We start from the raw sequence: 17154 nt of genomic DNA on the forward strand, positions 1-17154 counted from the left end.
CCTATATTCTATTAGCCATCTAGATGCTGTAGTTTCTATTGACAGCAGCATTTCAGGGGTTAAATGGCCATAGTCAGTGCCAACACTGATTATGGCTGATACAGCAAGTTGTCAGCTGTTTTGTACAGCTGACAGCTGCTGGATTGTCACTCATTGGGGGATGCTAGTGTCTTATATTGCAGGTAGCTTAAAATATGTACAGGTGATGACTAAGGGGTTAAAGTACCTGAATCTGACATTTAAGAGCAGCAAGTAAAGGTTTATCTGCTATAGGGATAATATTGCATATTAAAAAATTAATTTGAAGCAAAAAATAATGTTTTACACTGTAGGCTTGTCCAATAGATAGAAAAGGGGATTTACCAATAGGGAGGAGCATGTGATAGATATACATTTATCCACTTCATTCCCTAAAAATATTCTTTTAGGCAAAATAGTTCAAATCAGCAATTCAAGGTATATGAATATCTTTGTCTCTCATAATTTGATATTGTAATCACTGATATATTTGGTAGTTACATATAGCGTGTCTCTTAGCTTGCACCTGTTCACATTTGTCTTGCTGTTTGGAACTGAGCATCAGTATTTTTGATATTTGCAATACACAACTTCTGACCGAGCACTCCACCCATCAGCCTATGGCAGTTTAAAAAGAGATTGATCCTACCTACCCATAAAATTGTAGGCTTTCAGCCTGAGAGAGGTAGCATGTGAGGTTAGGGACCCAACAGAAGAGGAAACCTTGTGGTCGTTGGCTGTTGGTCACACATGAATTGCAGGGCCGGCCCGAACGTATAGGCGAACTAGGCGGCCGCCTAGGGCGCCGACCCAAAGGGGGCGCCAGAGAAAAAATAGAAAAAATTATAAAAAATCTTTTCAAAAGGCAAAAAGTTTTAGGGATGGAAAGAAAAGTGTACATATTTAAGGGCAAATATGACGCAAGAGAGGTTGGTTGGGTTGGCAACAATTTCGATAGAATCTGAAGTTGCTAAACAAATTAATCTCGGTGACTTAGTGTCATCCTTTTAAAAAAAAAAGGCAAGGAAACAAAAATTTTAATTACCTTTGGTCGTTTTTGTTTTGTGTTATTGATTACTTTGTATATATTTGTCCTATACAACTTCTCAGAAGATTAAAGAGTTAGGAGAGAGTTTATTAATCATTGTTGTTGTGGTTTATTTTGCTCCTAAATTTATATCCCAAGTTTTTATCTACTGCCAAGAATAGCAGGGGCGCAACAAAATAATTTCGCCTAGGGCGTCGTAATATCTCGGGCCGGCCCTGATGAATTAACCAATTTATGTGTGAATTACCTTCATTTTTAACTTATTTTATAGAGTATAGCAGTAATGCAGTTACAATTTCATACATTCAATGTTTACACACTAAAGTGTTTCAGAGTGCAGCTGTAATTTGTTGATCACTGATATATTGTTAGCCTGGTAAATTTGGGTGCGGGTGCAGTGTAGTGTGCAGGCTCATTCATTCACTCTGCTTAGCTACTATAATGGTGCTTGAAAGTTTCATATTAAGACTCCAGAATTTTTACTATTTCGGCATAAATTTGACCTGAAAATACATCAGATTTTCTTAGCTCTAAAAGTACAAACAAATGAGTTTAAAATATTAGGCTTTAAAAAATAAATTTATTGCAGAAAATTATCCATGAATGACACAAGCGCGTAAAGTGTTAATATTACACAATTTGAAAGTGAAATTAGAGTGTGTTCTTTTCATGTGATCACAGTCAGGTGTGAGTGGTCATCTGTTTTATTTAAAGAGCAAGGATCAATTAAAGTGGGGTCTTCACAACACGCCTGGGGAAGAGTATCATGGCATAAACAAAGGAGACTTCTGGGGACCTCAGAAGATTACATAACCATATTCACTGAGTTTCGACTTCAAACATCCACTATCAGACACACTGTACAAATGGAGGAAATTTAAGACCATCATTACCCTCCCCAGGAGCGGTCCACCAACAAGCATCACTCCAAATGCAAGGTGTATAATAGTCCACAGAGTCACGCAAGAACCCAAAATCTAAGCAGCTAAAAGTCTCTCTAATTAGCTAACGTTAATGAGCATGAGTTCATCATCAGGACCACACTGAAAAACAATTGTGTGTACAGCAGGATTGCTAGGATAAAGCCACTACTCTCCAAAAAGAACAATGCTGCCCATCTGTAATTTGTAGCATCGCCAAGCCAGGAGGGTACTGAAACAATGATTTGTAGATGATGCAATCAAAATAGACTTTTTGCTTTAAATGAGCAGCGTTATTTTTGGAGAAAGGAAAACATTCACCTTACAGCATAAAAATCTCACTTCATCTGCAAAACATACTGGTGTTATTATCATGGTTTACCCTTGGTTTGCTGCAGGACAGCTTGTCCTTATTAATGAAGTAAAGAATTTTAAATTATACCAGCATATTGTAAAAGAAAATCTAAGGAAATCTGTCCAAGAGCTTCATTTCAAGAGAACGAGAGCCATGCAGCAAGACAACAACCCAAAGCGCACAGGTCGTTCTACAAAAAAATGGTTACCGAACAATAAAGTTAAGGTTTCAGAATGGCCAATTCAAATTATTGAATTTAATCTTGCAAAATTTTGGCAGCACCTGATACGAGCAGTAGAGATCGCTACAGCATAACAGATTTGAAGATGTTTTCTAGGGTGAAATGGGCTAAAATTCCACCAAACCAATGTGCATAACTAAGGCCCCTTTCACACTGTGTACTTCCCCTTGTTCAATTGTTCTGTCTGGGCTTATATCTAAAATCCCCGCAAAACGGGATTTTGATGTATGTGCCGATTGGACCATTGACTGTAATGGTGCATACGGAGTCACAGTGTGCTCTGTCGTGCATCATCTTTGGGTGTATACCTCTACTGGAGGCAGACACTCAGATGCAGTCTACTACATTATAGTCAATGACCCTATCGGCTCGTACATCCGAATCTTATTTTGTGTGGGGCTTAGACAGAAGTCCCAACAGGGCCACAGAATGGAGAAATCGCAGTATGAAAGCACCCTAGTAATTATTTGAAATGTTTAGATGCTGTTATTGCTGCAGAAAGGGGTCAGACCAAATACTGAAATCAAAGTTTCACAAAATGATGCCACTCAGAGACGTGATGTTGAATAATTTTTCTCAATACCAAAATGACAAAGGCTATTATTTTTTACGCATTTCTTTAATTGGTTCTTTTCATCTAATTTTAGGACAAAACATCTGATGTAGATTGAGATCAAAATGATACAATTATGGAAAAGCATAGAGATTTCTGAAGAATTCACAAACTTTCAAGCCTCCTGGGGCATGGCAAGCAGTACCAGCTGTTCGTCTCAAAGAGAAGTATTACACATCTTATCGAGCATTTGGTCAGCGCTCCATTGACCTCCTTGTTAAGTGCCAATATCATTTATCACATCAGTGAAATTATATATGAGATATGCTCCTGCTTCACACAGATATGTTACGCATCACAGTAGGATTAGTGAACGCACTGGAGCCTCTGATGGTACTTGGAACATGTCTCTGATTGTCTCACTGTATCCCTCACTGAACACTCTGATAATTGCCCATACACACAGTAAAGTGAGAATGGCAGCCTTTGTGACTGGCAGAAATACCAAGCCTCTCACTAAGGAGCTTACAGGGAATCTGTCAGCAGATTTTGGTATGTGATCTGACAGCACCATGAGGAAGGGACAAAGAACCCAATTCCAGCTATGTATTACTTAGTATACTGGGTCTAGCCGTTGTGATAGTCAGAGTATTTCTGCTGATGACTGAGAAAGCTCAGTTGTTGATCTGTATATAACCCACCCACATCACAGCTTTCTGTGTACATTGTACAGTAACAGAGAGCTACTAATCAGTAATGGGGGCGGGGTTGGACTAGGATGCAGGAGGCCAGTTGTTCTGTAATGATAATCTGCTGATAAAATGCTGATTGTCATGAAACAGCTCAAGAGAGCCCAGTAAGTGACACATCACTGTAATCAGGGTATCTGCTTCTGCATTTTGGTGCTCTCAGATTACATAGCAAAAAATCTACTGACAGATTCCCTTTAATAAATGCTTCTTATATTCTATGTGAGGTTGGTGCGGTAATGCTTTACCAACTAATGAAGGATAAAATGTATTATTTTATTATTTTTGTCTGACCCTCAATTATTCTGTTCTTATCTCAGGTGTTATGAAGATCATCTCCAAAGGTTAATAAAGGTTAATAAAGTCATCAAAAATTAGAGAATGAGCTTTGAAAAACAATAGAGCCTAATATAATATACAGTATACATTTTGGTTTATCATCCAGCAGATGAATTTGTATGTTTTTCTGGCTTTAACACATAAAATGTTCAATGAATTATTTAATAAAAAATACTCAGCACGTATTCTTTAAATAATATATATTTTTTTTATTTTTCATATACTCGGACCTCTGAACCCTCACAGTTCCTGTTTTGTAGAGATCCCTTCTTTTCTCTCAACAATCACAATTCATCAATAGCAAAAAAAAAGGCTTTTCCTCTCTTCTCCCCATTCTTACTCTCCAGAAAAAGTATAAAAGAGTCATATACTCAGGTCTCCAATGCAGCAGAATTACCCTCCCATGAGAAAAGAGAGAAAATATAAGACTAGAATAATACAAATTGAAAATGAGAGAAGTATATATCATTACTTAGTTAAAAAGCTTCTGAATTCTCTCTATATTATGTATCCATGTTGTATAATAATCAGACATAATGTTATAATACAGTGTAAGAGGGCTGAGTATAATACAGCTGTATGAATCCGTCCTAGTACTTTAAATGTCCTGTTTGCACACATCAATGAAACTAGGCAAAGTAGTTTTATTCATTAGGTAAAATAAATAATATAATAAGTACCGTAAGCGAGCAGGCCTATTAATACGCTCATTTCATTTGTGGAACATGAAAAGAATCAGAACATGAAATTACGCTTTTCTTGGTATGGTGTAGTCATCTCTTGAATATGGCTGGTTAAAGCTGTTACAATGAGGGAATATGTTTCTCCATAATCAATAGTCCAGACTGTGGAGCTTTTGCAAATTAAAATTGCGAGAGCATTGTTTGTGCATAATGCATCTATGATAGCCAAGGGGAAACGTAAGCCTCGCAAGTATTGAATGATTTTTAAAATAAAATATCACAAAAATGTCATTTACTTAGCGCATGAGAAAGTGATCAATGTCTCAGATTTGTTCACCCCTAACTTTTATTGAATTGCGCTAAGCTGATACAATTTGTCATGATACTAATTCGATACGATTTTGAGCCGTCCATTTAAAAAAAAAACAAAACAAAAAAAGTGTACATTAAACAACATTTTTTTTCAACATGAAATTTTTTTTAATGATGAATGCCAAAAGTAGGCATTGGATGGAGACAGATGTCATGGCTATGCTGTAAAATAAAAAGGAGGATACGTTAAACATCTAAGGCTGCCTTCAAATTACTTTTTAGCCAGGTCAATGGGTCTGTTGGGGCCCTGAATAACAGGATTTAGGTGTCGGGCCCATTAACTTTAAGAAGCTGGTGGAGTCGCTTTTTACTCCATCTGAACAACTTTTCAGGTTTGTCTATCTTTTAGGTGGGGAAAAAAAGCACAGTGTGCCTGTCTTAAAGGTGGACATTTCTAAAAAAGAGATCAGATAGAGCACTAGGTCCCTCTACTTTGTTAAAGGGAACCTGTCAGGTCCCCCATGCCCTCCAATCCAGCAGCATTCACTTATTTATGAGAAAATTCCCTACCTAACTATCCCTGTGTAACATTTTTCTGTGCAAATGAGGTTTAAAAAAAGCATTTATATTGCCCCCCATTTGCTATACTAATGAGGGTTTTGACTAGTTGATGGGTATTAGTTGCCCCAGACTAGTCAGGCCTCTTCCCATGTTATCACGCCCCTGTGGGTATGATAACACAATTTGCACAAGCTGCATCATTGCCGCTCATGCAAATCTGGCACATGTGAGGCGCTCATTCCGGCAGCATCACAGCGTCTCTGAAGCCAGGTGCACACCATCTTCTAAACTTCCAGACATGCGCAGTGCATGCCTCTGAAGCACTATGCATGATCGTAAGTTTAGAAGATGGCTTCTGGTCATGCGCAGTGCACGCCTCTGAAGCCGGGAAGCATACACCTAACACAATGACACTGCGGGAAGGAGTGGTACCCATGCACTAGAATTGCATGAGCAGCAATGATGCTGCTCATGCAAATTATGTTATCATGCCCACAGGGGCTTGATAATATGGAAAGAGGGCTGACTAGTCTTGGACAGCTAACACCACATCTAGTCAAAGCCCTCATTAGCATGGAAAACAGGGAAAATATAAATGCTTTAGGTTTAAAGACAAGTCAACAGGATTATCCATTACCTAGACACTGAAAATGATGACTTATTCTTAGGATAGGTCATCAACCTCAGATCAGTTGGAGTCTGACATGTGGCACCCACACCACTCAGCTCTCAGTTTTCAGCTCCTGCGGCTCTGTACAGTGTGTACTGTAGGGCAGCTCACATTAACTGGAAGGATATTTTTATTATTCTTTATCTGTGTAGTAGAGGATAGTGCTCAAGAATAATGTAGAAGATTTTGTGTATACCTGTTTAATTTACGTGTCATTTTATGATTACTTATTTGCCTCTGATATGGTGCTCATAATATAGATTGCCCTGATTCCTGATGCTACTGGCTTTGCATGAGGGTAGATTTTCATCACAGTGTTCTGGCTCTTATCTAATGGCACTCTTATGGAACTGTCTAGAAAAAAAAACAGTTCTTTTATTGTTCATGGAAACCAATCTTAATACAGCTTTTCTTCTTCAAGAGTGGTATACAAAATGAAAACTGTAATGTAATTGGACATTATGGGCAACAAAGACAGTTTTATTTTCAGACAGTTTCAGCTTACAGGAAGGATTTGATAGGTGGTATCATCCATTAGTGCACAGTAAGTCAAAGACAGACCTTCCGGGACCCTTTTAATTAAACTTAATTATGAAAAAGTAATTTTCTTATTAGAATGTTATTAAAAATTTCAACCATTTGGCTTGAAGCCTTTTAGCAAGCTGTAGGATGCCATTCACTGTTGCTTGTAGGCAGAGTCTCCCATCCTTATTTCTACAAGTCTAAATACTCTTGTCTAAATACTCTTCTAAGCTGATATATCTATATAATAATAAATCAGCTTTGAACATATTTTGAGAGAGAAGAAAAAGGGCAAGTGACCAAGCAGAGAGTAGGTTTGCCGAATTGGCTATCAGATCACATACTGCAACTTGCAATGTATTGAAATGTATTGTGACATATACAGGTGCTGCTCACAAAATTAGAATATCATCAAAAAGTTATTTCAGTTCTTCAATGCAAAGAGTGAAACTCATATATTATATTGAGTCATTACAAACAGAGTGATGAATTTCAAGTGTTTATTTCTGTTAATGTTGATGATTATGCCTTACAGCCAATGAAAACCCAAAAGTTATTATCTCAGTAAAATAGAATAATTAACAAAAACACCTGCAAAGGCTTCCTAAGCATTTAAAAAGGTCCCTTAGTCTGAGTAGTCTCCACAATCATGGGGAAGACTACTGACTTGTCCAGAAGGCAGTCATTGACACATTCCACAAGGAGGGTAAGCCACAAAAGGTCATTCCTAAAGAAGCTGGCTATTCACAGAGTACTGCGCATCCAAGCATATTAATGGAAAGTTGAGTGGAAGGAAAAAGTGTGGTAGAAGAAGATGCACAAGCAGGCGAGATAACTGCAGCCTTGAAAGGATTAAGAAAAGTCCATTCAAAAATTTGGGGTAGATTCACAAGGAGTGGACTGCTGCTGGAGTCATTACTTCAAGGGGCACCACACAAAGATGTATCCAGGACATGGGTTACAAATGTCTCATTCCTTGTGTCAAGCCACTCATGTTCAATAGACAACTCCAAAAGTGTCTTACTGGGGCCAAGGAGAAAAAGAACTGGACTGTTGCTTAGTGGTCCAAGTAGTTGTTTTCAGATGAAAGTAAATTTTGCATTTCATTTGGAAAACAAGGTCCCAGAGTCTGGAGGAAGAGTGGAGAGGCACACAATCCAAGCTGCTTGAGGTCTAGTGTGAAGTTTCCACAAACATTGATGTTTTGGGGAGCCATGTCATCTGCTGGTGTAGGTCCACTGTATTTAATCAAGACCAAAGTCAGCACAGCCGTCTACCAGGAAATTTTAGAGCACTTCATGCTTCCCTCTGCCGAAGCTTTTTGGAGATGGAAATTTCATTCTCCAGCATTGTCAAAAGTACCAATACCTGATTTAAAATCAACAGTATCACTGTGCCTGATTGGCCAGAAAACTTGCCTGACCTTAACTAAATAGAGAATCTATGGGGTATTGTCAAGAGGAAGATGAGAGACACCAGACCCAACAATGTAGATGAGCTGAAGTCTGCTATTAAAGCAACCTGGGCTTCCATAACACCTCAAGAGTGCCACAGGCTGATCGCCTCTATGCCACGCTGCATTGATGCAGTAATTAATGCTAAAGGAGCCCCGACCAAGTATTGAGTGCATTTACTGAACATACAGTGCGTTGTGAAATTATTTGGCTGGAACTTTTCAACCTTTTCCCACATATCATGCTTCAAACATAAAAATACCAAATGAAAATTTTTGGTGAAGAATCAACAAGTGGAACACAATTGTTAAGTTGAATGAAATGTATTGGTTATTTTAAATGTTTGTGGAAATTAAAAAACTGAACAGTGGGGGTGGAATATTATATGGCCCCTTTATTTTCAGTGCAGCAAACTCAATCCAGAAGTTCATTGTGGATCTCTGAATGGTCCAATGTTGTCCTAATTGACTAATGATGACAAATATAATCCACCTGTGTGTAATCAAGTCTCCGTATCAATGCACCTGCTCTGTGATAGTCCCAGGATTCTGTTTCAAGCACAGAGAGCATCATGAAGACCAAGGAACACAACAGGCAAGTCCGTGATACTGTTGTGGAGAAGTTTAAAGCCGGATTTGGATACAAAATGGTTTCCAAAACTTTAAACATCCCAAGGAGTACTGTGCAAGCGATCATATTGAAATGGAAGGAGTATCATACCACTGCAAATCTACCAAGACCCAGCCGTCCCTCTAAACTTTCATCTCAAACAAGGAGAAGACTGATCAGAGATGCAGCCAAGAGGCCCATGATCACTCTGGATGAACTGCAGAGATCTACAGCTGAGGTGGGACAGTCTGTCCATAGGAAAATAATCATTCGTACACTGCACAAATCTGGCCTTTATGGAAGAGTGGCAAGAAGAAAGCCATTTCTCAAAGATATCCATAAAAAGTGTCATTTAAAGTTTGCCACAAGCCACCTGGGAGACACACCAAACATGTGGAAGAAGGTGCTCTGGTCAGATGAAATCAAAATCAAACTTTTTGGCAACAATGCCAAATGATATGTTTGGATAAAAGGCAACACAACTCATCACCCTGAACACACCATCCCCACTGTCAAACATGGTGGCAGCATCATGGTTTGGGGCTGCTTTTCTTCAGCAGGGACAGGGAAGAAGGTTAAAGAAGGTTAAAATTGATGGGAAGATGGCTGAAGCCAAATACAGGACCATTCTTGAAGAAAACCTGTTGGAGTCTGCAAAAGACCTGAGACTGGGATAGAGATTTGTCTTCCAGCAAGACAATGATCCCAAACATAAAGTAAAATCTACAATGGAATGATTCACAAATAAACGTATTCACGTGTTATAATGGAAAAGTCAAAGACCAGACCTGAATCCAATCGAGAATCTGTGGAAAGAGCTGAAAACTGCTGTTCACAAACGATCTCCATCAAACCTCACTGAGCTCGAGCTGATTGCCAAGGAAGAATTGGCAAGAATTTCAGTCTCTTGATGTACAAAACTGATAGTGATATACCCCAAGCGACATACAGCTGTAATCACAGCAAAAGGTTGCACAACAAAGTATTAAGTCAAAGGGGCTGAATAATATTGCATGCCTCACTTTTCAGTTTTTGAATTTACACAAAATTGTAAAATCAATAAATTTCGTTCAACTTCACAATTGTGTTCCACTTGTTGTTGATTCTTCACCAAAAATTTACATTTGGTATCTTTATGTTTGAAGCATGATATGTGGGAAAAGGTTGAAAGGTACAGGGAGCAGAATACTTTTGCAAGGCACTGTACATTTCGTATTTTAAAATCATTTTTGAAGCTGGTGTTATGAATTATTCTAATTTACTGAGATAATGACTTTTGGGTTTTCATTGGCTGTAAGCCAAAATCAGCAACATTAACAGAAATAAACACTTGAAATAGATCACTGTTTGTAATGACTCTATATAATATGAGTTTCACTTTTTGTATTGAAGAATTGAAATAAATTAACTTTTTGATGATATTCTAATTTTGTGAGAAGCACCTGTAGAAGTGGTAGAAGCCAAACAGCTATTAGAATTCCAAAAATGAATTTACAGCAAAAAAGTGTAGTAAAAAAAGTGTTCATAGCTTAACATAGTTTGCTTTCTTATTTTATTTCTAATCCAAAATCAAAATATTTAGCAAGAAGCCCAGGAGATAACTTGTTGATCTATGGGTGTCCAACCACTGTGACGCTCATCAGCAAAATGGGGAACATCTATCTCTTTAGAATGAAGCAGCAATGCGCGTGGCCGACGTGTGATTCACTCACTCCCTATAGGGCTGCTCTGCACTACACTGTACTTTGCTTTTTCCAGAAGCCCCATAGAGAATGAATATGGCAGCAGTCAGGCATCCAACCTGCCAGCCCATTCTGTAACGGAGATAAAAGGTTCCAATTAGGGATACAATTTCCCCATTTTGGCAATCGGTGCAGGTCCCAGCAGTGAGACAACCACCAAAAAGTAAATTATCACCTATCCTCCTGGACGGAATCTGGAAAGGTGTTAACTTGTTTTCATCAGACCACCTGACAAAGTCATGGTTTTGTCTTACAGTGTCCCCCTCTTCTGATATCCATAAACTATCAATATGAGGACTTATTGAAAAGATTAATATATAATTATAAGATCAGATTATACAGAGGTTTTTTGTAACTATGGAGACAAATAGCTCTACACAGACCTCTTATACATGAAATATTTGGACATGAAATTGCTATTACATACTTTTAAATTGTTCATTCTCTTATTATGACCATTGGAAAAATTAACTGAATAAATAACAGCCCATGAATAACAAATATTATGATCCATAAAACAGATGCAAAATATCCGGCCTAAACATTTCGATATGAAAATTTTATTTTTTCTGTGCATGGGTGGCCATCTCTACAAGCACTCACGGAAAGCGAATGAAGAACTGCACAAATGATCATTCGTACATTCGTACATGACCATTATTATTTGAAAATGATAGTGAAGAAAAGCAGATCATGTTTTAACACTTTCAATTAATACTTCTTACGTCAATTTTTTTGTTTGCGCAAAAAGAGTGTTGGGCTTTTAGATACATCGGTCAAGCCACCCTAAACTTATCATCAGCAGTGCATCAAATGATGTGAGCCACCACCCAGCTATGAGGACCGTCCTAATGAACATGATCCTGTCTGCTCTAAAAAAAGACAATATTATTTACATTATTTCAACATGAAATGGTTTTAAATGTTTACCTGTATTTGGGTGACCCACTTCATTTGCTCGTGATGCCTTCTCTCTGTTTGCTATTCCTGATTGCTTGAAATAGTGGAATGTGAATGAGATGTGGATATGGATGATGAAGTAGATTGCTCAAGTCATGCATTAATGGGTATGAAAGCTGATTAATACCACTGAAACAGTTGTATATTAGTTGTATCTTCTAATCAGGGCATTAGGGTTTAGTAGTAACTTTTCGGAAGTGTTAAATATTTATTATCATAAAATGGACTTAGCCTTTAAAAAAAAATCATCTGTGTTTAACAGCCATGAAATCGATTACCACCAACAATAATGGGGAGTAAACCAGAAATATCACAGAACTTAGTTCTGTGGAGAGGAAAAACACATGGACACTACCGTATGAAGTTTTTCACTGTATAAACTTTAAGGCACACTTCCTTAAAATATTGTCTTCCCTGGTCCTACTACAGATGCAGTGTATAATAAAAGGAAAAAATGTTCAAACATATACCTATAAAGCATTGCCTTAATATCACATTGTAAAATATAATTGCGTATGTTTCTGTACATTTCTATGAAAAAGTAACAATTATAATAAATAGGACATGTGATATACTGTGGTTATAATTAATAGTACAAGCTTTAGTGTAAAGTATAAAATATTGTAACATTCACAGTTTTTGGTGATGATCAGTGTATTTTTGTTGTTCTTAGTGCCAAAAGCCACACTAACCCACTACAACGAAGTAAAAGCACACGGCCACAGAATGCTATTATATAACGATATGGCGGTAAGTGACATTTTACCAAATCACATATACTAAAATGTGTGGGAGATACAGGCATAATAATAATGCAAAAAAACTCCCAAAGTCCAGATGCAATGCAAGTGGTTCACAAGTTCCAAAAACACAAATGTTCATGATGTGACTAGTGATGGTCAAGTCTTAAGCAATAAATCTGTGCTTATTGGAGGAACATATTTTCAACACACTTACTGCCAATATATTGGCATTTCATCATCCATTTTATGCTATTGGGCTTGCTTGTTTAAGAGATGTTTTAGAAACATCAGTGTGCATGGTAGACATAGCTATAGTCTCGTAATCATCTTCTCGAGATCTGAAATCACAGAAGTTAAAGAAGAACTGTAGGTCCCTCTGAAAGTTTTTGTTGAGAAAACCATAGAAGATTGGATTGACACAAGTAGAGATCATTGCCGTCAGATGGCAAATCAAAAATAACAAATTATGATTACAGGTTTCAATTGCTTCATGGTTCCAATCAAACACCAAGTTGAATATGAAAAACGGCAGCCAACATAAAGCGAATCCAACCACAATGGAAAAGAGCATGATGTTGATTCTCTTTGTTTCACTGGATCTGTATTTATTGTCTCTCATCTTATCCATCATATTGTTCCGTTTTTTTAATCTAAGAAATATCTAAAAGGAAAGAAGAAAATATATAATTTAATTTACCAATATTATTTTCTGTACTTCGGAGAACCTTTGCTCATGGAGTTATTGAATGGCTTATTTTCCATGACTCTCTGCTTTTTTGTGTCCTAATTAATAACTATTTTTGCAACCAGAATTAAAATTTGAATTTATAAGTTTTGTAAAGAAAGTAATTATATTCTACATGACAGTGACCAAGATAATAATACATTTTTCAATAGAAATTAGATAGAAGCAACTTGAATTTACTCCCAATTTTGCAAAAAAAACATATTTGGCTGAAAGCAAAGTTTTTTTTTAGTCCCTACTGGACACAATTTTTCTGGGCCATAGAGTGTCAAGTAGGGGTTAAAAAATGTATAATTACTTCCCAGTCCTTTAAGTACTTATCCTGCCACCACAAGTCCTCTATTCATCTTTTCTTTACTCTTTCTTTTATCCTCTCTCTTTGTTCTTGACCTCCGGCAGACCTTCTGCTCACCAGGCCCATGTGACCACATGCTGCAAAATGCATATCAATGATATGCCTTGCGCACCATGTGATATAGTGGAAGACCCAGCTGGAAATGGCTGGCAGTGTCAGTCAAGGCCAGGGACACGGTTACAGCCACCGTTCTATATACTTAGAGCGGTGACTGAACCTGCACCGACGCCATCCACATAACTGAAACTATGCCCGCAGCCGTGAAAGACAGCTGAACCCAATGCAGAGCCAGCATCAATCAGGGCCAGAGGCATGGTTTCAGTCACAGAGGCTGCATCGGTGCTGGTACAGTCACAGCTCTGAGAACAAAGAGCGGCGACTGTAACTGCACCCCCAACCCTGACTGACAGTCCCTCTGTATTGGGGCTCAGCTGTCAGTCAGAACTGGGGCATGGTTACAGCTGCCACTTTGTATACTCAGAGCTATGACTGAACCAGTGCCAGTGCCACCCTCATGACTGAAACCGAAACGCTGTTGGGGAGAATAAAGTTCATTTTCTCACCACAGAATTAGGCTACTGTAATTTGCCAATATATTTTAAATATCATTTCCTTGCTGTTTCTACCTCTGCTTGAGGAAATGCAGCAACAAACTTAAATGGAAATTGTACTTTCTACAAACTTTGTATAAATCGATAGTACAAGCAAATATAATAAACTTTGCAATATTTCTTATCAGAGAAATCTGCTGCCTACCCCACTTATAGGGCTCATCTTCTTCTCAGCCCTGCCTCCTTAACTCACCATCCATACTGAAAAAAATACACTCAAATCTATCTTTCTCAGATAAGACAAATTGCAGGTTTATTGCAGTGCTATGTGGCATTGCCCAATATACTCTATGAAGAGGGGAGAGGGAAGATGAGTGAAGAATAGACAGAATATGTTGAGCCTTCTAACAAGAATTTTACCTCACTCCAATGCTGGATTCAGATCTACAATGATCACTACTGCTGTGTAATTTTGTCTATGCTGCGAGTTGTGATGTGGATATTGAAGTGATTTATGGTGTGCACTGAGTGTTAGACTGGGTGGTGATCCCAAGGTATAATAGAAGGGAAAGCAACCGTACTCTCATGATTAGAGATAAACAAACTTGAACTTAAAAGTTTGGGGTTTGTTCCAGACAGCTATTGTCCGAGGCTAAACGCTGAACACAGACTTCTCCAGGAAGTGCGTTGTAATAGTCAGAGATCTGAGGAATTCTGAGAGAGAGAATTTTTCAACTCAAAAGTTTGGGACCTCATTGTTTTCAATGGGTTTCAGGTTCTGGTTCAACTTTGGGAACAGATACGGTACCTGAGCCGAATTTTGGAATGAAGTCCGGGTCGGGTACCAGAACCTAAACTTCCACGGGTCTGCTCATCTCCACTCACGATGTCTTGATTTTAAACATCAAGCAAAATTTATTAGTGCAGCAGGCTTAAAAAATGTGTTATATGACTTGAAGACAATATGACGGGTAGAAGTTTTGATCTTTCCAGGTCTTTCTCACATAGTTGCTAGAATGGTTACAAAACTCAAAGAGTCCTTCCTCTTGGGGATAAAGTGCCCATAGGTCTTGACAGAACCTGCTCTTATAAGCACAAAGATAACCTGAGAGTGTTGTTGTTTTCCCTTCTGCTGTGATGTATATGGCAGAGATTTGCAGTTTGGAGACATAGCATGCAGAGGGGAAACCTGGTGAAAATGCAAGATACAGTTATATAGTGACCAGTTATAGTGTTATTCTTCATGTACTCTCACAAGACAGCTTAGTCTGAAGAATTACTTGAAAGGTCAGATACCCTTTAACTTATAAAAGATAATCAATTTTGGTATCATGAATGACCCATAGATGCAGTACAGTTATTAGAGTTGTGTCTTGTAACAAAATGAGCAACCGTTTGTCCATTACATGACCTTGGTCTAGCAGTAAACAATGAAGATTTTCATTGAGTGACAGAAAGCTTAAAACCATGAGGAGCTGATGTAAAAAATCTAATATATAAAGCTCAATGTGGGTGTGTATATGTGTATGTATGTATGTGTGTGTGTGTGTGTATGTATGTATGTATGTCCGGGACTGGCATCTGCACCGTCGCAGTTACAGCCACAAAATTTGGCACAGTCACACGTCTGGACTCCGAGAGCATCATAGGCTATGCTGTGAGGCAAAATTTTAACCCCGCGCGTTCCAATTCACCAATTTTGCTCCTATCTACATAATGGGGAATAAGTGTATGTATTGGCATCTGCACCGTCGTAGCTACAGCCACAACATTTTGCACAGTCACACGTCTGGACCCCGAGAGCATCATAGGTTATGTTTTGAGGTGAAATTTTAACCCCGCGTGTTCCATTGCACCAAACAATTTTGCCAATATCTACATAATGGGGAAAAAGTGAAAGGAAAAGTGTTGGAGGCAAATTGACAGCTGCCAGATGTGAACAAGGGGGACTTAAAGAATGAGAGTGATGGTGCCAAAGAGTATATACCGTACAGTTGCTAAGGTGGGGCCCTGACATGGGATACTCACCACACACGGGGATATGAACACACACACAAAATGCGCCACACACTACCACATGCTTCAACACATATACCACCCTCAGCACACATTTCACCACACATACACCAACCTCGCCACATAAATGTAGAAACACAAAAGTCGCCACTCAAAACTCACCACACTGTCCCAGAGCTGTTTAAAATATGAAAAATGAGCTGTGATTGGTTGCTATCAGCAACAGGTTTCTTTGTAGACAGTTGTGGTAACTGAGGCCTATTATTCTTATCATTTCTATGGTGTTATCAACCTTCTGTAAAGCTGGAAATAACACAATTTATTACCGTGCCAACACAGACCACCCTCTGACACAGACTGCAGGGGGAGCCCAGTATCACACAGGATAGGATTAGATACACGGCTCAGCAGTCAGTATCACACAGGATAGGATTAAATACATGGCTCAGTAGTCAGTATTACACAGGATAGGATTAGATACACAGCTCAGCAGTCAGTATCACACAGGAGAGGATTAGACACATGGCTCAGCAGGCGGTATCACACAGGATAGGATTAGATACACAGCTCAGCAGTCAGTATCACACAGGATAGGATTAGATGCGCAGCTCAGCACACAGTATCACACAGAATAGTATTAGATACACGGCTCAGCAGTCCGTATCACACAGAATAGGATTAGATACACAGCTCAGCAGTCAGTATCACACAGGATAGGATTAGATGCACGGTTTTTATGTGCAATATAATCATTATAATTTGCTATAACTAACCACAGTTGGTTACTATGCCCAGGCAACGCCAGGCTCTTCAGCTAGTATATTTTAAAATTGAATGACTTTTGCTATACCATTGTCTATCTTCCTTTGCTGAAATGCTTATACCCCTCTAATCAAATGCATGTCACCTTCAGACTTCAAAATTTTGGAAACTAAGACTACACAATTTAAAAAAGAGGGAAGAAATGTATTATAGCATACATGCTAACAGCATGCAAAATTATTGATT

At 38.4% G+C, this 17154-nt stretch overlaps 1 protein-coding gene across 2 annotated transcripts in view; it reads right to left on the minus strand.

Annotated features, from left to right (window-relative positions):
• Window positions 1–11074: 11074 nt before the first annotated feature.
• The window catches only part of NPY1R (neuropeptide Y receptor Y1), a 115944-nt gene continuing 109864 nt past the window's right edge, over window positions 11075–17154 (minus strand). For both annotated transcript variants that reach the window (XM_073576872.1, XM_073576864.1), the window contains exon 3: window positions 11075–13140. In XM_073576872.1, the coding sequence (XP_073432973.1) occupies window positions 12724–13140 (417 nt within the window). In that variant the 3' untranslated portion in view covers window positions 11075–12723. The remainder of the gene's footprint in view (window positions 13141–17154) is intronic.

Source organism: Dendrobates tinctorius, unplaced genomic scaffold (assembly GCF_039654945.1).
Source record: "Dendrobates tinctorius isolate UK_male_01 unplaced genomic scaffold, ASM3965494v1 ptg000008l, whole genome shotgun sequence".
Taxonomy (NCBI): domain Eukaryota; kingdom Metazoa; phylum Chordata; class Amphibia; order Anura; family Dendrobatidae; genus Dendrobates; species Dendrobates tinctorius.